The sequence below is a fragment of the Osmerus mordax genome, chromosome 22, assembly GCF_038355195.1.
Source record: "Osmerus mordax isolate fOsmMor3 chromosome 22, fOsmMor3.pri, whole genome shotgun sequence".
Taxonomy (NCBI): Eukaryota; Metazoa; Chordata; class Actinopteri; order Osmeriformes; family Osmeridae; genus Osmerus; species Osmerus mordax.
In genome coordinates, this window is record NC_090071.1 from 5,309,405 (window position 1) to 5,331,449 (window position 22,045).

Below are 22,045 nucleotides of genomic sequence, written 5' to 3' on the forward strand. Positions count from 1 at the left end.
GCCTAAATGGGGGCGATGTGAGGATTCCTGGGTACTCTGAACAGAATCATGGCAGCACTATTCTGAAAACATTGGAGATTCTGGAGGTCCCTGACAGGGATATAAATTGTCTGAGTGTCTGAAAGACAACTGGGTATGAATGACTCAGGTGGTGTCTTTGTACCTATGAGAATTGCTATGCAAGTGTTGAGTGAGTGAGTGTTGCCATCACAATGGGCTCATTTGTTTACCAGTGCAGTCTCTCCCTTTGAGGCTGGCCTATGAGTCTGGGGGATGGGAGGATCAATGGTGTGGTTAGAGGGGATCCTGGCAAGGTAAAAACAAAGTGCTTTGATGGGATGTACATAGATCTGTTTCAAGAGGTGACAGCTGACTGCACACTAGGGGGCAGTATACAAAGTAAGGGATACAAACTGTCTTACTGCTCCCTCAGTGGGGACTGGAACGTGATAGTTTCCATGGCAACCCTTAGGATCTGGCTCACAGCATGTAAATAGAATTGGATATATTTTTAGTACACTCTTTGAGAACACACATGCTGTTGGCATGCCCCTCTTCCCGCTCCACACGCAGACACACACACATTTTACCTGATGTGCTGTTATCTGTCCATCTGGTCATCAAGTATCTTACAAGAACTGACAGACAAACCCTTAGAAACAACCTATTGTGTTTTCATACTCTAGTGCATATTCTGTCAGTTCTGTGTAAGGTTATTTATTTCCTAAACCATTTAAGAATAAAAACAAGATGTCCCCGTAAACCTGCTGTTGTTAACACAATTTTCCTAGTACCTGATGTGCACTAAGTTTCTATTGAATTGTATTATATTGCATTGAATTGAATTGCATTCTGTTTTCTGTTCACTGACATACAGGTGTCATTTGTTCTTATTTGTTGCCCAGCATCTCTGCTGTCCTCACGCATGATGGAACATTCTTCACTTATTCTTACTGATAATGAAAATCAATGCTGGACAACATTATGAGATATGAAGGTTAGTTATGGTGGTTGAATCTGCCTTTCTCCAGTTAGACCTTGACGTGACTGCACTGAAAGTGAAGTAACCGGGAGTTAAGACTTGAGAAAGGACCTTGAGACAAGGGTTAATAGTTAGGATGTCAACTGGAAGGGGTTAATCATTCATAGATGCAACAACTGACATCTTGTCACACAGATGGTTTAATTAGTCTTCAAACAAGGTCACCCTGGCCAGAGAGTGCAAGGCCTTAAAGGTGCAAGGCTATGTGGGTTATTTCTTCTTCAAGCTACTGTAAATGTTGTTGCAGTCTTCAGGCTAAAGTAGTTGTACACAAGCTTGTGCGTTAATTTGGATAAAAGTGTCTGCTAAATTGTCATATAGTTGCTTAATTCTTGTGGAATAGATTTCTCAAGTCAGCCACCCGCAGAGCGTAATTCCTCAAATCCTGTAATATATCTCTACTTGATTCATAAAACCCTGTCTGACAAAAAACGAAATAAATCGTATTCAAATGAGGAATTGATTTTGTAGAATGTGGATGTAGTAATGGATTTAATAGTAGTATCCCATGTTAAAGGTGGAATGATTCAAACATAGGCCTCTCCATTTCTTTATGAAAGCTGATCATTGTAAATCGTCCAACCATCATGACTCCGCCCCATCTATGTTACCATGGCAAGAAGTGCAGACGTCACCATCGAATAAACTCACTGTATATAAGTATTGGACCTTGTAACTAGAGAAAGCTTGGATGAGTGTCCGGGTGGAGTGACACGTGTGGACGAGGGCACATCCAGGAGGCAATTCAAGTTAAATACAAATAAAATAAGATAAACTGGGATTTTATTTTTCTAGTTGAATCCTCCAGAAAGCAACCAACATGGGGCGAGGAGTAAGTTAACTTTTTCTTGTTCTTAAATCATATGCGTTCACTTATGGTGAAATTGTAAAGCTCATCTGTCAGTTTAATAGCAAAATACTTTTATATAACAACAACAATGGTTGTTAGAAATGACTTAGTTTAAAGTTGTTGTCCAAGTTTGACATGTGCTAGCGCCGCTGCATTTTCAAATGCCTGCGATGAAGACTTCCGCAGTTTTGTTCAGGCGGCTCTGATCAGTCTTCGAAAGCGAATCTTTGCTAAAACTTTCGTTTTAGTAGCAATAAAATGATATGTTCCACAAGTTGCCATGGGAACGCCGTAGACTTAATTTTGGAAAATGACGGCACTATGAACATCTGTAAAAGATTGAATGATACAATATAATGATTCAGTGAAGCAAATAGCAATATTAGTTGTGTAAAGCTGGCCTAGTGTGTGTGAACTCGCGAGGACCGTCAGAGATACGGGAAATCTTGTGACTAGGTACAGACAACTGCGTCTGAAAACCCGCCAGATACGACTCCACCGTCAAAAGTTAGCGTATGTCTGCTACAAATAAGATTTTTTTTTTTGCACTTATTTTCAGAGTAGAGGGTCATTTTGCTGTCATAGTAATCCACGAGCTGTTGGTTTGGGGTGGCTGCACGTGAATATAATAACCTTATTGTTTATCTGGGTGGGTGCATAACAAAACAATGGGACATTAGTGAGTGCAGGGACGTTGACGGTGCATTGTCTTGATGGTGTATTAAAGCCTTATAAAGATCACCCCTTTTGAAATTCGGCATTCATTTCCAACTGTGTTGGTCCCGAGGATTTGTCTCCGTGGTAAAGTAGGACCTTTTTTAAATGTGCGCCGTTTTGGAACCATATGAGGCTAAAATTCTACGTGTCCATGGTGCTAGTCTTATCCCACATTTAAAGTTCTTAAAACCTGTAATTTCCATGTTATTCCCCCATTTGAATTTAAATGGTAATTGTAATTTATCTGGGAAGAATAATTGGTGGTCACCTGGTATGGTGATAAAATTGATTTGGGTGCAGTACCTGTTGTATTGTCATTTAGTGTAGCTGTAGGGATTTCCAGGGTGGGTTTGGGAGGTCTAGTGGGCAATATCATCATGTAAAGGGCAAGCCACTCCCTGCTGTGCTGCTTTCTACAATAGGCACATAGCTAAATTATGCAATCACAGCCAGTGAGGGAGAGAAAGACAGAAAGATCTAGTGGAAGATATACATGTGAGGGAGTCTCCTGCCTGGCCTTTCTGTCACTCCCTCTTCTCTCCTCTGGTTAGGTCCATTATCTTCCCACATATGCCTAGACACGAGGAAAAAGGATGGTCAAACTAGCAGTAGAGCTTTCTTTAAGTCAAAGAGGCGGAGGGATAGCCTTTCTCAGGTAATATGAGGGAGTGAGAAATGCAATCAAGCACAGGGAAGGAGAGGTTGGAGGGTGGCAGAGGTAGCAAAGAAACTGAAAAGATACAGCAAGGGGAGTATTAGGGAGGGAAGGATGAGGGGCACCAGTTGCCACATTGTAACCATTCACCAACGCGAGCACAAGGGGGTGGGGTGTATGTCTGATTCAAAAACGGATTGGATTGCGCAGGGAAGCGCTAGGCTACAGTATTCAGTAGAAAATGGTTGAAGCCACCAACTAGCTAAATCACTAAAACCTATGGCCAAATTACAGTCCTGCACAGTCAGCTAATATGCAAAAAAAAAAAACTTTGCCCATGGGCTTGGTCTTGTGGTGGTGGCGTTGTTGTTGTAAGGGATCAGTTTGAGGCCCCAGCTGTCCATTTCTACTTTTCAGGGGGGCAGGGTGGAAGTAAGAGGCCTTTCTATCATCTCTTCACTCATTTTGTCTTTCTCTCTGTCTCTTTCATCTCTCTCTCTCTCTCTTTCTCTGTGTCTGCCTTTTGCTTCTGAGGATTTAACATTCTTTCTGCCTGACAGTCACAATGTATTAGGCGGCCCTTTGGTCACAACCACCCCATCTCTGTGACAGAAAACACATCTCACCCCCACCATTCTCTCTCTCTTTCATTGCACAAACATTAGAAGAGAGAGAGAGAGTGTGTGTGTTTGTTCTGCATGTTTTTCAAGCCAGCCATGGTAAGGGAGGATGATGACGCAGTAACACACATTAGGTGTACTCCCCCTTAAAATCATTTTCTCATACAACTACAATTACCATGTTGCAAGAGCCCCTGCGTACTGTAAGCCAAACTAGGCTGTGCTTTTCACAACGTAGTGACATAGAAACTCACTCGGTTTGAAAATCTGGTCCGTCCACTACAGGACCGTCGTGCTACTGTGGTTGTGAACTTCCGCAGGACGTGGGTGGAGTTTTAAACACACTTTGTGTGAATTAATGAACTTTTTTCAGAAGAAAGAAGCAGATTGACTGTGAGTGGGGTGGGTGGGGGGAGTAAAAGGGGAGTGAAGGAACACGTGATCCTACCCATTCAGCATTCAGATATCCAAGAGGTGTGGTTATGTCGCCGGTAGCAACGGGGCAAAGTCCCTCGTGGGGGGACGGGGGGACATTACGCTTGAGTGAGCAGCTTTTGTATTTGGCACACGTACAGGAACAGATCCAGGAATGGTGTCTGCAGGAATTCAACCCCAACTGTAAAATATGCAACCGCTCAACTGTCCCTTCTGACCTTATTGGATAGGTGCTGTTGTTTTTTGAGCTCTGAGAAAGAGGGAGAGAGGCCCCCGCACTGAAGGTCCGCTCTGTCGCTGCTGTTGTTGTTCTGAACAAAGTTCTTCTTTCAAACAGGTTCTCTCTTCTCTTTCAATGGAGCCTGTGCCTTCAATCTTTCGTCTCCCTTCTCTGACTTTTTGTTCAATTGTTTCTCTTTCTGTTTGACTAGTACACTCTTCTAGAACATCTAGTAGCGGTATACTATTTGTCAAACCTGTGAGAGAAAGGCCATGTAGACGCTAGCCACAGAGTGCTGTCAATGACTTGTAGACCAAGTTACTACAGTAGTCTCAGATCAGTGGTTAGTTAACTACCTGGTTAGGCAGGAGGATCTGAATAACATGTCTGTACAGTTGTAAGCCACCCTGACAATTTCAAGCCATTTCCATCAATGCTTGTGATCAAGCTAAGCGAAGTGAAAAAGGCCATTTGATGTGCAAACTGAGTCAAGTAGGGGAAAATGGTTTAGTATGCTTGAAGGCTCTGTGTGAGATTCCACACCAGTCATCCACACTTCTTTCCTGTTTGTCAAGGAGTAGCTTCCTCTTGAGTCACTAACAACACAATCTAGTTTGAAAACGTAAAAGCATTCATCCTGTCTCCCCATGTTGAGTTCACAGATCACTAAGAGAATAAGCACTGTGAGAGCTTTGTTGCTCCAGCCAGGAAGTAGTATGGATCTGTGTTTTTCAAGGGTTTCGAGCGAGACTGTTCAGTGGGCTTGTCAGCTAATGTGAAGACCACAGGGGACTGTGCCACAGCAGACTCTTCAGGGGCCCCTTGGAATTGTTGTTCCAGGCTAACGTCTTTTTCCCTCCTACAGCCTATTGAGGAATTACACATTTTGGGATCACACTGAGTGCCTTCCATAAAAATCGGATTTTCTTCCTACAGCAATATATACACTTTTCCTTGCCCCTCTCCCCCCCCTTTTACACACACACACACACACACACACACACACACACACACACACACACACACACACTACTAAATAGCTTACTTACAATAACTTGTAGTTCTCAAGTGCTACAAGCCTTGGGCTACAAGACAAGCTTTCAGAACTAAACCACCCAGCCCTGACAGCTTTGCGTGCCTGAATAATAGATTATAACTAACCACTCACTGATGTTTATCGGTTCACCCATCTTGTGGCAGTACCAGTGTCTAGGTAATTGTATAACACACACGTGTTCAGCTGTTTAACGGAGGCATTATCATCTAGGTCCTTGTCCCAACAGTAGAACTGGTTTAAAACGGATGAAGGAAAAAATAACAGATTTTTCTTTACAAATGGTAACAAATTGTAAACAAATTACAAATTGTAAAAACGTAAAAGAAAAGCGATTCAGGTGGCTACAGTGATAGTGGTTTGTGGTCTTTGGATTATGAACACATCAGAACTTGCCAGTGGTCAGATCACCAGTACTTTAAAAGTGTCAATGAGATGGAAAGAAAGTAAGCGTAGAACCCTGGCCATGCAACTGCATCTAGAACACCCAAGGTGGAAACACTGGATCTAGAAGGTGTGAAACTCTGGTCTTGTTGTCTCTCTAAAGGATGTTCTTCTGTGTGTTTGCAGGAAGGACGTGAGCAGTATGAACTGGCTGCGACATCTGAGCAGGGAAGCAAGAAGAAGGCCAAGGCCAAGAAGAAGGAAAAGGACATGGATGAGCTGAAGAAGGAAGTGGATCTGGTGAGTGGCTCTTTCTTTTTCCCTACCTACCTCTCTCTCTCTCCCTCTCTCTGTATCTCTCACTCTGTTCCAATTGTCCATACTTGTACCAAACAATGAAGAATTATGCTTGTCACTGAATGTTTCCTTCTTTTGGTCCCGTAGGACGATCATAAACTTAACCTGGATGAGCTCAACCGCAAATACGGCACAGACCTTAGCAGGGTGAGTCACCACAGCCTATTCACTGTCTACATTCGACAGCAAGGACTGATGCACTTCAACTCACTCATTCACTTTTGCCTCTCATCATTCATTGAGTTTCCTGTGATGACAACTTTCATAAATAAACATACTCCGCTCTCTTGAGAACTCCACCTATCAAAAACAATGTTGGGTAGCCAAGGGTAGTTTCTCTTTTATAGGATGGGTTTGACTCCAGATCAAAACCCCACTGTACATTCATTTGGATTAAAGTGTCTGAATTTAATATCGATAGTGTTTTCATTTAGCAGTGTGCTGGAATGAACTGAAAATGCAAGTGTGTGTGTGTGGGGGGGGGTTATTGAATACAACCTGCATCTTCAGCCTCTTGAGGCCTCAGGATCTCTCCCCAGCAATATTTTGTGTAATAAAGAATACAAAAATTGCAGAACATCAGTTGATTTGAGGAAGGGGGTATAATCCTCTACTGACATCCGTGCAAACGGCCGCTTGATCATATGGAGGAGATCAAGGAGAATGGTAGATTACCGCCTCCAAACTTTGGAGCAGGGTTTAGGAGCCTTTTGAATAATTCACCAGGCAGCTAGCAACAGTCTCAGTACCTCTCAGCCCAGATTTCACAGGATTTTCCCAGCGGAGGAAGATGGCCCTGTTTTCACCGTTTGTACGAAGTTGCCAGGCAACCGCCAGCACCTTAACTGTCTCCAGAGTCCTAGCTAACTACTTCTCGTTCCTGGTTCCTCACCTGTTCAGAGCCAGTGCTTAATCTCAAACCAGTTCTTTACATTTTGACAGCCTAAGAACTGCATAAGAACCCAAAAAACTGGTTCCAATTTAGCCCCAAAAGAGTTCTGGACTAGAAGTGAGAACCGCTTAAGTCAAGGGGGTTACTATGACAAAATTACAAAGACCAACAGAAACTACCGGCATAAAAAAAAACATAGCTAGCTGTACTAGTAGCCTACAATATGGACTTTAAAACAAAGCAGCAGTGGTCCGTGGAGGAAACAATCTTTTTTCTCTTGTAAGATCTTAAAAATAAAAGTCTTTGAACTTTTGCTTTTGAGGTCAGTTTGTAAAGCCATCATTTACTCCTGCTATTACATCTGATAAGTAATGCAAACATCTTACATTTACATTTAGTCATTTAGCAGACGCTCTTATCCAGAGCGACTTACAGTAAGTACAGGGACATTCCCCCGAGGCAAGTAGGGTGAAGTGCCTTGCCCAAGGACACAACGTCAGTTGGCATGACCGGGAATCGAACTGGCAACCTTCAGATTACTTGCCCGACTCCCTCACCGCTCAGCCACCTGACTCCCTATAACTCCTATCTTGTTTCTCATCAGGGGTTAACAAGTGCCAAGGCTGCAGAGAACCTTGCCCGTGATGGCCCCAACTCCCTGACCCCACCCCCCACTACCCCTGAATGGGTCAAGTTCTGCAAGCAGATGTTTGGAGGGTTCTCCATGCTGCTGTGGACTGGTGCCATCCTCTGTTTCCTGGCCTACGGTATCCAGGCAGCCATGGAAGATGAACCAGCCAATGACAATGTAAGACTGGTGGAATAAAAAGTGAGATTCATTGAGTCCTCTTTCCTTTCCTCATTCTTAAATTTCAATGTAGCTGGAACAAAGGCTTTGTATATGCTCCAACATGTTGACAAAGAGGCAAGGAGAGAAGTTTGAAGGAATTTACTGAATAATAATATTTTCAAGTAGTATTAAAGCATAGTGGGAGTTGTGGTCATTCATGTAGTAATCGGATGCACTTTCTCCTCACAGTTGTACCTTGGTGTTGTGCTGTCTGCTGTCGTCATCATCACTGGCTGTTTCTCCTACTACCAAGAGGCTAAGAGCTCAAAGATCATGGATTCCTTCAAGAACCTGGTCCCACAGGTACAGCTTCACTCTTTTGAGAAATTAGATGGCACGTTTCCACATTTAACTTGAAAAGATTCTAACCTGGATGTCCCCCAATGTTATAGCAAGCCTTGGTTGTCCGTGACGGTGAGAAGATGAACATCAACGCTGAGCAGGTGGTGATTGGAGATCTGGTGGAGGTGAAGGGAGGAGACAGGATCCCAGCTGATCTGCGCATCATCTCTGCCAGTGGCTGCAAGGTGGGTACTTCAAAATCCCCCTAACCCAAATGTGTCATGTGCCACCCACACCATTGTTATTCATTGCTGTTTTTAATTGTTATTGTCTCTTCCCACTCAGGTGGACAACTCGTCCCTCACTGGTGAATCTGAGCCCCAAACACGTACCCCTGACTTCTCCAATGACAACCCCCTGGAGACCAGGAACATCGCTTTCTTCTCCACCAACTGTGTTGAAGGTACGTTCGTTTTCAACTCTCTCATAGTCCTAAAGGGGGTCTGTACGCAGGGGTCTGATGTTTGTTCCATCCAACAGGAACTGCCCGCGGAATTGTCATCAACACCGGTGACCGTACGGTTATGGGTCGTATCGCCACTCTTGCCTCTGGCCTCGAGGTCGGACGTACCCCTATTTCCATTGAGATTGAGCACTTCATCCACATCATCACTGGTGTGGCCGTCTTCCTTGGGATGTCCTTCTTCGTCCTCTCCCTCATCCTTGGATACTCCTGGCTGGAGGCTGTCATCTTCCTCATTGGAATCATTGTCGCCAACGTGCCAGAGGGTCTCCTGGCAACAGTCACTGTAAGTACTGAAATTGTCTACAGAGTTTCCTTCTTCATTAAATAGCAGGTTTTCTTCAGAGTTTTTACAAACTTACTAATTTTGTCTTTCTGTTATAGGTGTGTTTGACTCTGACTGCCAAGCGTATGGCCAAGAAGAACTGCTTGGTGAAGAACCTTGAAGCTGTGGAGACCCTTGGTTCCACCTCCACCATCTGCTCTGACAAAACTGGCACCTTGACCCAGAACAGGATGACTGTGGCCCACATGTGGTTTGACAACCAGATCCATGAAGCTGACACTACTGAGAACCAGAGTGGGACCTCCTTCGACAAGAGCTCTGCCACCTGGGCTGCCCTGGCTAGAGTCGCTGGCCTCTGCAACCGTGCTGTCTTCCTGGCAGAGCAGTCCAACCTGCCTATCCTCAAGGTGAGTGCTGGGATGCCATTGTCAGAGCTTGATACATTTGTCCACATTCACAATAAGCCACCAAGTCTGTTGTGGAAAGGGAAATCGGATATAAAAGACTTAGCAATATTGATTCTTTAGTATTTTTTTATTACTGTGTGTGTGTGTGTGTGTGTCACTCATCTGGTCTGCTTTGTGACTAATGTCATTTAGCCGCTGTGAGGCCTCAGGCCTCCTGCACTCACACAGTCCCCCAGAACATAACCTCTCATTTCCCTACTCCACTAATCACCTGTTTATTCCAAGCCTCTGATGAGCTGTAATTGTGATATGTAATTTCACCCTTGGGATAATTTTCCTCTTGTCAGTTTTAACGAGTGTGGGTGACGCAGCCATTGTTTACTTGTACAAATTTTTTTGGTGGTTATTTTTTAACTCGTAGCAACGCCATGTGGAATAATTGTTATTTTACATCAGCGTCTTCTTAAGCAGGCCATCACAAATCAGATGCCCGAAGCTTCTGCACAACATGTTTGTAATGAGCATGCTGGTTGAGAGGGTTCTTGATTCTCAATGTGTGGTCCTTGTCTTACACTCCCAGAGAGATGTGGCCGGGGATGCCTCGGAGTCTGCCCTGCTGAAGTGTATCGAACTGTGCTGTGGCTCTGTCCAGGAGATGAGAGACAAGTACACTAAAATATCTGAGATCCCGTTCAACTCCACCAACAAATACCAGGTAGGTTGGTTACACCCATACTATCACTACCCACAAAACTATACCACACTAACTTCCACTAAGGCACTAACACTTGGTAAATGGTTGACTGGAAACCAACCTTTATTCAACCAAGAGTTTGTATACATAACAACAGATCATTAAGGACAAGTCTGTTATTACTGGTCCTGGTATTCAGAAATGGGTTTTGTTCTTCCCCAGCTCTCTATTCACAACAACACTGTTGAGGGTGAGACCAAGCACCTGCTAGTGATGAAGGGAGCTCCTGAGAGGATCCTGGACCGCTGCTCCACCATCTTGATCCAGGGCAAAGAGCAGCCATTGGACGATGAGATGAAAGACGCCTTCCAGAATGCCTATATGGAATTGGGTGGCCTGGGAGAGAGAGTTCTGGGTAAGGGAGTGTAATTGGTCATGTCAGATGTAATGAGACTTGAACACATGGCGTGTATACGCTCAGGTGAGACAGTTGGCTGAGCGGTGAGGGAGTCGGGCTAGTAATCCGAAGGTTGCCAGTTCGATTCCCGGTCATGCCAACTGACGTTGTGTCCTTGGGCAAGGCACTTCACCCTACTTGCCTCGGGGGAATGTCCCTTACTGTTACTTACTGTAAGTCGCTCTGGATAAGAGCGTCTGCTAAATGACTAAATGTAAATGTAATGTAAATGTATACATATGATTACATGAGTCTGCAGCTAGCGTGCTGGTATTCCCTCTGTTGCAGCACAGGTTTTAGGAAATGCCACATGATAAAATGGCTGAGCGGCAGTTCTATGGGCAGATGTAAAGCCGTCTATGACATTGCTTCTATAAAGGACTATACAAATAACATTTGATTTGATAAAATGGTATGCTTCCTTCACCGAATATACATTTTATATCCATTTAGGTTTCTGCCATTTTCTTCTTCCTGATGACCAATTTGCTAAGGGCTTCCAGTTTGATGCAGAGGAGGTGAACTTCCCCACTGAGAACCTGTGCTTTATTGGCCTCATGTCCATGATTGATCCTCCCCGTGCAGCTGTGCCTGACGCCGTGGGCAAGTGCAGGAGTGCTGGAATTAAGGTATGATCACCCTGAACTAAAAATAAAATGTTGTTAGTGTAGGAATTCAATGATCAGACCTATCAACTTGCCCCCTTCATCCTTCAGGTTATCATGGTGACTGGTGATCATCCAATCACTGCTAAGGCCATCGCTAAGGGTGTGGGTATCATCTCTGAGGGCAATGAGACTGTTGAGGACATTGCTGCACGTCTTAACATTCCAGTTACTGAAGTCAACCCAAGGTAAGGGATATGTTCCTCTCCTACAATACTAGTGTAAAGGATACAAAAGATTTTCTTGTGGAAAAGATGAAGGATTAGGCTCATTTAAAAAAAAAGGTGATTTCATCAGTGATTGCATCACTGTTTGTCCTCTGGGCCTAGACTACAGAAGTATGTTCGTCGAGCGATGTTCTGGGGAGGGAAGATGTTTTGAGGGATCAGTGATATGATTCTTCTTGGTTTTTCTCCAGGGATGCCAAAGCCTGTGTGGTCCATGGAGGTGACCTCAAGGACCTGTCTCCTGAACAGTTAGACGATATCCTGAAGTACCACACAGAGATTGTGTTCGCCAGAACATCTCCTCAACAAAAGCTGATCATAGTTGAAGGCTGCCAGCGCCAGGTAGTAATCCTCTTGTCTTTTTATGAAGTTTATATAGTGTTAGAAGGTTTAGCTGAAGTCACAGTCAAACTAAATGTCTCTCTCACCTTTTCCTTTAAATATTTTCCTGAACCTTTTGATTTCCTGATCCACAGGGTGCGATTGTAGCTGTGACAGGAGATGGTGTGAACGACTCTCCTGCCCTGAAGAAGGCTGACATTGGTGTTGCCATGGGCATTGCTGGATCAGACGTCTCCAAACAGGCTGCTGACATGATCCTTCTGGATGACAACTTTGCCTCCATTGTGACTGGGGTAGAAGAAGGTAAGGATAGTTCAAGTCTTGGAATATAAAATGAAATGTTTAAGATAACAATTTAGTTATTTATCTTGGCTGTTTTTCTTTCCAGGTCGTCTGATCTTCGATAACTTGAAGAAGTCCATTGCTTACACCCTGACCAGCAACATTCCAGAGATTACCCCCTTCCTTTTCTTTATTATCGCTAACATTCCATTGCCCCTGGGAACCGTCACCATCCTCTGTATTGATCTGGGAACTGACATGGTGAGCATTTGTTGTGAGATTTTTTTTTTCATGTCATCATGAGCTTCAAGAAAACACACCATGATGCTTGATCACACTTCATCCGCATGGAAATTTACTTTTTTTCATTCCTTCCCTTCTAGGTTCCTGCCATCTCCCTGGCCTACGAAGCAGCTGAGAGTGACATCATGAAGAGACAGCCCAGAAACCCCAAAACAGACAAACTGGTGAATGAGAGACTCATCAGCATAGCATACGGCCAAATCGGTAAGATGCTTTTTCAGACATCTTTACACTTTGCATCTCCATAAAGGTCTTGTAATAGTCCTGTAAAGGCTTGGCCGTGCCTAGGTGCCCCCCCCCCCCCCCCTCCAGGGGTTCCACTCCAGTCTTGTCCCTTCTAAAAAGTATTCTACTTCAAAGCAGGAAGGTAATTGTGCCTGCTTCTGCCATCTTAGGTATGATTCAGGCCCTAGCCGGGTTCTTCACCTACTTTGTGATCCTGGCTGAGAACGGGTTCCTACCTTCCACACTGTTGGGCATCCGTGTGAACTGGGACAACAAATTTCTCAATGACCTGGAGGACAGCTATGGCCAGCAGTGGGTCAGTACCTCCAACCTTTCTGTGATTTGCTTCAATGAGTGATATTTGCAACAAACAATGCTGGTCTGATACTATAAACACCACTAGATGATGTATTCACGGTTTTCCTCCTTATTTGCCTCAGACATACGAGCAGAGAAAGATTGTGGAGTTTACCTGCCACACAGCCTTCTTTGCCAGTATTGTGGTCGTACAGTGGGCCGATCTGATCATCTGTAAGACCAGAAGGAACTCTGTCTTCCAGCAGGGAATGAGGTTTGTGATGGAATTTGTCAATCCAACAATCAATACTAAAAGTTAGCTGTTCCTAACGGTCCACCACCTTCAAACCTTAGTCACTAATTTCACATCTGTCAACCTCAGGAACAAGATCCTGATCTTCGGCCTGTTTGAGGAGACAGCCTTGGCAGCTTTCCTGTCCTACTGCCCTGGAATGGATGTTGCCCTGAGAATGTACCCACTCAAGTAAGTAGATAACCCTGTAAAGTCTCTTTTTCAAAATGTGTATATACCTTCCACCTAATATAAAGGAATACAGTAAAAGGCAATTTTCAGTCATGCATTACATTATTACATCTGGTTTGTAGTAAGGGTGTAAAAGTATTGTATTGTAGACGATGGTCTATCTTGAGAAAGACTTCTCCGCTGTTATGATCTTTTCTCTGGTCTGTTATTTTTGACTCACGTTTTTGTTTTCTTTCCCTCCACAGACCCAACTGGTGGTTCTGTGCCTTCCCATACTCCCTCCTCATCTTCATCTACGATGAGATCCGAAAACTGATCCTGCGACGCAGTCCGGGAGGTAAGAGACAAATCCTGTTGTTTATTGCTTTTTGACCTAAGTCGACATTATCTGCCAGATTTATCCGTTCAAACCATAAACTGCTGGCTTTTCTACACCACCTGGGAAACCAAACCTAGCTATTTTCCAGGTCGCAAGGAGATTTTAGGACTAGGTGTACTTAGGCACTTCTAAAGTAGTATTATGTAGTGGCTGCTTTTGGTGATGCAGTGATCCGACAGGGACTCTGTTTGGGTGTGTAGTGTAATTATTTGGAGTATTGTCACATATTTAGATAAAATGCCAAACAAGCCTGATTGTTTGGTAGTCTTCCTTCTTACGTTCACACTGATAGTTGGCATGCTAACTGTGGTGCACATGTGATCCCAATCTCTAAATCGTGTTTTTTGTTGTTTCAGGTTGGGTGGAGAGGGAGACCTACTACTAGAAAGCATCCACTTTGCATCCAGTTTGCATCGCTTGAGTTTTCTTGCATGGTTGTCTTGCTGCTCGGAAATTTTAACCTCCCGTAAAATTTGGATGTGTTTTTATATAGGGAATGCTTGATACTAAAACACTGAGATCGTGATGACCAAGACATTGACATTGCGTGCCTTGTTTCTGGAACAGGACCAATTTTATACTTGTTTTTAACAGTAATATGAATAAACGCTCAGTCAGGTCCCAATCTGGTTTCTTGTGCTTATTTTGAATATTACTATACAATTCTAGTGGAAAGTATTTGACAAAGTAATTTTTTAAATCAATCAGTTAAGGGTCATGTGTACTGTAGATTGCTGGTAAAGAAAAAAATACACGCATGGTCACACTGTGTTCCATAAGACCCTACTTGACCTTTCAGCACCAACAAGCCTATGGAAATGCAGGCTATGGGGTGGAGCCAGACCAAACTCCTATCAGTAGCACAAGGGAAAGCCTTATCAACGAGCAGCACTTGACTGTGAGGACCCTATGGCTTGCTTTCTAGCAGTTTACACTGGAGACTGCATTCATGATACTACTGTTATAATAGTTTACAGCGACAGTCCTTTCTGAATGCATGTGTTTTTTTATAGCTATGGAATGCAAATCTATACGCCTTGAGGTTTAACAGAGCTAAATGGTATTTATCCTCCCACTAAGTAGTTTACTCCTACCACTGTCTCCAACAGTATTGCTCTGATAAGGAACAGAAGACACAATTGCATCATTCAAGTTTTACTGTAGCATAGGACTGCAAAGACAGCAGATTGTTTACCAATTTAAGGTTTTACGCCCATACTTTGAAAATGCTTGTGTGGCAGTGTGCCCACTCCCACACCACTTACATTTTTCTTATTTCAAACTCAACTGAATCCTGAAATGGGGTCCGAAGTGTCGTTCCAAAAGTCAATGACTTATCATATCTGTATTCAAGAGTCTAGATGTCTTTGCGTGACAATAGTTCAAGGTTAGTATGATACAAAGTCCTTCCTTCAAATCCTGACTCTGGCAAATCGGAAAATACCATAAGAGATGAGTGAGACAAACTTGGGTTGAACTGACTAACCCAACCTAAACCCTCAGGCTCATTAACACTACAGAATTCTATAATTTCCAATTTTTATCGACATTACATCCCAGAACACTGGGGATTCATAACTTTGTGACTTTTTGCTGCGAGCTACTCACATAACATCCAGTAAGAAAGTTAAGAAATTGTTAGATGGAGGTGAGGGATACATATTAGGGGTGTTCATTTTAGCTAACTCTAAAACCAATACTTATCCAGCATGTATGCTATGGAGTAACGCAATAATTAACTTGACTGTCAAAGCTTTTTCTAAACATCCGCTTAACTAAATTGGTTTTAGCCTGCTAAGCTTCAAACAGACATGGGCACTAGCTGAGTTAACCATTCATCATGGGAGAGTAGGCATAGTTAGCTTAGGGACCTCTCCTTATGGACACAGCGTGGCCTGTGATGCAGCTGGCAGGAGAATCAAAGGCTATATAAGGGTAGGAGAATTTGAATCTTATCCACAGAGAGGCCCAGTGGCAGAGGGAACCCTTAACAGGGCAGAAGAGCCAGGAGAGGAGGAGGGGGAGGAGGTTATGGGTGGAGGGGGGTGGGGTTATGGGTGACAAGGGTATCTAATGGGCTGCTTGTCAAAGACACATTAAGACCTTGGAGTTCCCCCATTACAGGAGGAGAACACTCTCAAATCAAAAAAGGTTATTCTCTGATAATGGTATCATGATTGGGGATGAAGCAGACAATGCATCTGTCCTAAATCAGATAGCATAAAGGTATGGTGTTTTTTTCAATGATAGCTGGGTTAACAGAATTGTTAATACTGGTTGTGTCCATCTTTCTTACCCTGTGTCACTGTCATAGTAAACTTCCTTTGCTGTGAAATACCTGATGAGTTCAGTCACAGTAATCGCTACCCGTCACCAGCTATCTATAATTTATCACCAGCGTTTTTTTACATACGAAATCCGGGAAAATGGCCTGTATATTTCAAATCATTAAACAAATCTGACATGCAGAAACCCCTGTAGATGATGTACAGTGTACTTAGGTGAGAGGGTGAGGATTAGCCCTAAATCTGGAGGATTAGACAGGGATCATGTCATGAAAAGACAGGATGTTATTCACAGGAGATAACTGTTCCAGTCCTGTCGGCTCTCTGAGCTCTGTTTAAGTCAAGTCATTTATTAAGCTGGGCAGAAGCAGGAGATATGTGTTGACAACATTCCCATCCAGTGTGTAGTCCACTCCAGAGTTAGGGCCCATTGCCTTTGGCTCAACTGGTCAGCGACTAAGGGAGTTAAAGACCTGTGATCCTCTGTGATGTCGCTTTGGATGTGGCAAGCCAGTTAATTCAGGGTTCTCTCCCTCTGCTTTGTGTTATGATATACAGTACTCTATGTACACACAGGTTCTACTGGAGCTGGGGTTTATTCGAATCAGCCTGTCTGATCAGAAAAACTCCCCATCCATCCTGGTACCACGCAGCAGGAGGGCCCTGGAGGAAACAACAACCCGCTCATGAAGCAACACAAGAACACACAGGCAGCTGATCACATCTCCAGACCCTCTTAACGTGGATGGATGGGATGGAGTGATGTGGGGGGGTATAAAGCGGAAGGAAGGAATGAAAGAGAGTGTAAAAGAAGTGTGGAGTAGTGTGGAGTAGGATGCCAGACAAAAATGCTGTAGGTTTTTTTTATTTCCTGGTGCAGGCTTGGAGAGATGATTAAATTAATGCCAGCTTTGCAACTTGCTGCTGTCGCTAATTACCTGGCCTGCGCAGCCTATTTGAATTTCAAATTTCCTAATCAAGAGAGAGAGATTCATTTGAAACAGATTGGATATTGAGCGCACAGATAATATATACTAACCCTACTTGCTGCTCTTTCTACTTGGCAAGTTGCAAATACACATCAGCTGCATATGAGAGTCTGGAGAGACACTTGGTGGGATACATGGGAAGGAGTTGTTCACTTCAACTATACAGACGTCATGGTCTCTGGCCCACACATATTCCTCTCTGCCTGCCAAATCTTTGTCAACCACGCCACTGCCCAACCTGGCCCCAAAAAGGTCTATGGTTGGTTGGTTGGCTGTCTTCTTTCTGAGCATAGCACAGCTTGCTGGTACTGGCATGGGGCACCGTGGCAGAGGGAGCTGCGTTGAAACAATGGCAACCTTGTTGAGTGTCGGACAAAAGCGGTTTGGGGGGAAACGGGTTCATTTTTCCAGAACTGAGGAGCTGTTTATCAAAGCGATGGGGGTCTCTCTTTTTTTCTCTGTTCCCCTGAGCTTTTGTGAGCCTCTAGCTTGGAGGCCCTTCCAGTGACTAGCAATGAGGAGACCCCAAACAGCACCAAAGCCACTGTGAAACTCCCCTCAAAAAAGTACACCTAATTAGCATCCCCTCAAGTCCCATTGGGTGGCAGTCAGTTCCTGTAAGGGATTTGAAAATAGACTGAATCTCACCAAAAGTTTCAACATACACATGGCATTGTTCAGAGCCTCAAACAAAAGGCCTCTACCAAACGCAACTGGTTGTTTCAAACAATTGGAATAAAGAGCTTTTAAGAGCTTTTTGGCTTTTAAAAGAGCTTTGTGAATACAGAAAGCATTTGGTCTTTCTTCAGGAAAGGTTTGTTTTTGCTACAGGGGAAGGACAAGGTGTTTGTTGCTGGCAGAGGGCGTAAGTGCAGATATCTGGTGCTCAGGTTTCTGCGAATGGTCTGTTGACTTCCTGGTAGTGGCTAACTGATTAGATTGTACTATGGGAGATGAAATGAGATTTCAGGGAGCATTTTCTAGATATTGCCACCAGCAACCAGGTCCAACAGATGTGCCAATAAGGATGCAGTGCTAGAGACCATAGCAAAGTTTAGACGTTATTGATGATACATTAGGGGCATGGAAGGCAAAGGAGAAACAGGATTTGCCTTTATTACAAAGATTTTTTTTTCATAAACAGTGACCAATGTAACATTAACATAAAGAAATTACAAAACTATACCCAACAATGAAGGTCCACACCCACACACAAAGTATTAAGGTGGCCATGTCATGTGGTAGGAGAAAGATGGATCACTGCCTTTGAATTTAGTCAGAGTCAGTGGGGCAGACAACACCCAGGTAAATCCCTGTGGGGCACACACACACCCACACACAAACGTGCGCACACAAACACACACTCTGACACACAACAAGCACGCTCACACACACACACGAGCACACACACAGGGCTTATTTGGATGAAGGATACGTGGAGGGAGGGGGGTCACGCCTCACAAGCGTAACATTGGAGTCAGACGATCAGCCGTGTTCTAATTATGACAGGCTGAAAACCCCAGGTTCCCATGCTCAGCACACTCCTTAATTTCTGTGTCTCACCCACCGTTAGATAACGAGTGTGCGTACTACATTCAACTTACAGTAACGTAGGATGTGCAAAAACACTGTATAGGAGGACCTTGCAACTGTGTATAAAACAGGAGCAGAACATTTGGAAGGTAATATTTTAATTCTCCACGAAAATGGTTTGTGGAGGTAGACATGATCCAGACTGGAGGAGAGAGCAGCTGCCTCTCCAGGCGCAATATTAGTGCCAGGAACAAGAGCCAGTTCTCAGATCCTGCATCCCCTCCTGTGTGTGTGTGTGTGTGTGTGTGTGTGTGTGTGTGCGCATGTTTCCATTGCCTTAATAACCCTCCAGGAGCAGCTGCAGCAGCCTCGCCACCAGCCAGTGAAGCTGAAATCAGGTTTGAGAGACAGACGATACATCCTCACATATGCTCTTCAGAGTCTTGGAGATGACAGCACCGTCGAGGACAGAGCTCATTCCCATCCAGAGCTTTTCTTTCAACTGGCGTTTGGTAATTATCACCAAGGCCATCTGTTTCCAAGCATATGACAAGGCGTGTCGATTTTCCGAGCCAGCGATGAGAGATTGTTGCAAAAAAAAAACAGTTTGACAGATATGAAGAAAGAGAGAGTGAGAGAAAGAGAGAGAGAGGACAGATGACATATAGAGAGATTGATAAGGAGGTTCATGAAAAAAAGAAGAGAGAGTTGTGGTTTGTGTCTTTATGTTGGCACGTGTGTTTGTCTGTGTGTATGTGTGAATGTGTGTCTGTGAGGGGTGGGGGTAGGAGGTTGAGAAAGAAAGAAAGCTATTTTTAGCTCTATTGCCTAAGCTACCCTATCAGCCTCACCTTTCTTAGTATGCTTACATGTGAGGAGCCAACAATGAAACACACACTTCAGCTATTTCCCATACACACACTCACGCATGCACACACATACAAAAATGCACACACAATGTACAGTATATGTGGTTGGAATATTTATCCATACATTCAAATCCATCCAAAATGAATTAAGAATGGAGTTATTAAAAGGCTATGCAAACTGCAGCCTCTGTGAATTTGTGTTTGCGGCAATGTGGGTCTCCACGGTAGAGATATTAAGACACTGGCTCCCAGTCATGAGGCTACAAACAGTACTTTGTGTACCAAAGTGATGAATAATAAATGATGCAGGAGCGAGGAGGCTGTCATTAATAAGAGCGACAACACAAACAGAGGAGGGAGGAGATGGAGGATGGAGAGAAGGGTGAAACCAACTGATATACAGGGGGAGGGGGAGGGGGAAGAGGGATTCAGAGAAAGACACAGTAGAGGGGGTGGAGAATAAGAGAAAAGGAAAGATGGAGTAGGACTAGTAAAAAAGGAGGGAAGGAAAAGGGCTGAAACCATTGATGCAAAACATTATTAAAAGTCATTTAGGACAGGAACACTTGATGTTGATTGTATTTCTTAATGATACTTTCCCTAATGCTTACCAGCATTAGTTGATCTCGATGAGCTTTTTGCCCATTAACAATTCTGCAACATAAAATAACAGTAATGAAGGAATGCATTAACCCCTCCTTTCTCTCCCTTTCTTTATCCATATTTCTCTCATCCCATTCCTCGTCCTCTCTCTCTCTCTCTCTCTCTCTCTCTCTCTCTCTCGATCTCTTTATCTGTCTTTCATCCTCTCCTTCCTCTCTCTCCATCTTTCTCTCTTCTCCTTCTTGATCTTTCTCCAGCTCTCTCTCCCCTCCCTCTTTCCAGTATTCCAATTATCACTCCTAGTTTCTCTTCCTCTGTCTTTCACCTGTTCTGTGGGTGGCATCCATGTTTATGTGTTTTAGCTGTTAGCAATCTGAGTCCTGCATCTGATAACCTAGACTAGGAGATATGTGTAGTTTTTGAGTCTGTTTTAGGACAGAACAGGTTTGAACACATGAGGACATTTTCTAATCAATCACCACCATGATGTGAAATTGTCCATGGCTGCAGTCCTATCTACCGTCTAGCTGTAAGCTCATGGGGAGAGCTGTGTGATGTGTTAAGTCTGTTTCACACGTTCCATGTTTCAGGCACCACTCCCTGCAGCCTGAGTCTTGCCACAGATGTTCCTGACAGGTCGTGCAACACTGGAACAGTGAGAGAAAGGTGTCAAGGAGAGAAATACATTTTCTCCTTCAGTGTCTAGAACAACTTATTTCTATTTAAACTTTCCTAAATTTGTGATGCCTTTGTGTTTGTCGAAATGTTGACATGATTCTCGAATGTTCCCTGATTTCTATAACTCACATTTCAATCCCTTATTTTATTGGTTCCACTGTAAATTGTACTCCAGATTTAAACAATGATATCCCCTTGGTTTCTGTTTTATTGCATTGAGAGTTTGTCGCAGTGCAGTGTGTTTATTTTTTATTTTTTTCACTCTCCAATAAAAACATCACTTTCAATTGCCACCCCATCTGTCTCCAAACTATCGTTATTGCAGTTGTTTGCTAGTTTTATTATAGTTTTATTTTATTCAGTTTTATTATAGGTTTATTGACCCATCTTGAGTCTGTGGAATTTCCCAGTGGTGCTGACACTGTAATATAACTGCGATATGTTCAGTAAAAAAAAATGGATGTGGGAAGAATTGAAAGCGCTTCACCTATAAAATGGATTACATTTCTTATAAGACCCTGAGGTTTGGGTTGATACACAATAAATACTACTGTTTGACTGTGTGCATGAAAGAGAAGGAGAGAAGATGATAGAAAGAGACAAGGAGAGAATGCAAAACTTTTTTTGCATTGAATAATGCCAAATTAAGCAGCCACCCTCTTGTTCCTCGTTCATGTGAAGAACTGAAATGGTGCAGTGCCAGTCAGATGGAAATTGTGTTTGGGTCCTGTCCTGTAGTTGAATACTGTAGACCAACAAGGTCTACGCTCCGTATGATATGCCATACTGTTTCACATGTCTTTTATGCCAGCCCAGGCTTATGTTAACCCAAAGAAAGCACAGTTTACTGCTTTTTTTGCATTCAGAAAATGGGAGTTTGTCAAAACGAGGAGGTGACCTCACACTAGATACCACCCTGTGGTCTGCTTGTGTCTTCTGTGCCCACACTTCTCAGCCGTTATGCAAATTTGACAACCTACACTCTCTCCTCTTTGCAAATGGATAAAAAAGCACTCCTCTGCACAAAGCTTTATTTACTCTTCTTGTTATCTGTTTATGATCACCACCACATAACCAACCACAATCAATACTTATTGTAATACAATCCCTATCGGTTGAATCCACATCCAGATGAGGACAAAACATGAAAAATGTAATG

At 43.5% G+C, this 22,045-nt stretch overlaps 1 protein-coding gene across 1 annotated transcript; it reads left to right on the forward strand.

Moving 5' to 3' along the window:
• The first annotated feature begins 1,715 nt into the window (after positions 1-1,715).
• LOC136966039 (sodium/potassium-transporting ATPase subunit alpha-1) lies at positions 1,716-14,554 on the forward strand. Its single transcript, XM_067260392.1, has 22 exons — positions 1,716-1,874; positions 6,164-6,277; positions 6,422-6,481; positions 7,831-8,034; positions 8,266-8,379; positions 8,469-8,603; positions 8,704-8,821; positions 8,899-9,167; positions 9,266-9,574; positions 10,155-10,289; positions 10,491-10,683; positions 11,179-11,354; positions 11,442-11,578; positions 11,809-11,959; positions 12,094-12,262; positions 12,348-12,502; positions 12,625-12,748; positions 12,940-13,085; positions 13,210-13,340; positions 13,449-13,550; positions 13,796-13,887; positions 14,286-14,554. Exons 1-22 carry the CDS (start codon positions 1,863-1,865, stop codon positions 14,312-14,314), a joined length of 3,075 nt encoding a protein of 1,024 aa, XP_067116493.1. The 5' UTR covers positions 1,716-1,862; the 3' UTR covers positions 14,315-14,554.
• Positions 14,555-22,045: the final 7,491 nt, after the last annotated feature.

Coding starts and splice junctions, on each gene's coding strand:
- LOC136966039 (XM_067260392.1), top strand. Junction 6,482..7,830: donor ACGGCACAGACCTTAGCAGG/GTGAGTCACCAC, acceptor GTTTCTCATCAG/GGGTTAACAAGTGCCAAGGC. Junction 9,168..9,265: donor GTCTCCTGGCAACAGTCACT/GTAAGTACTGAA, acceptor TTTCTGTTATAG/GTGTGTTTGACTCTGACTGC.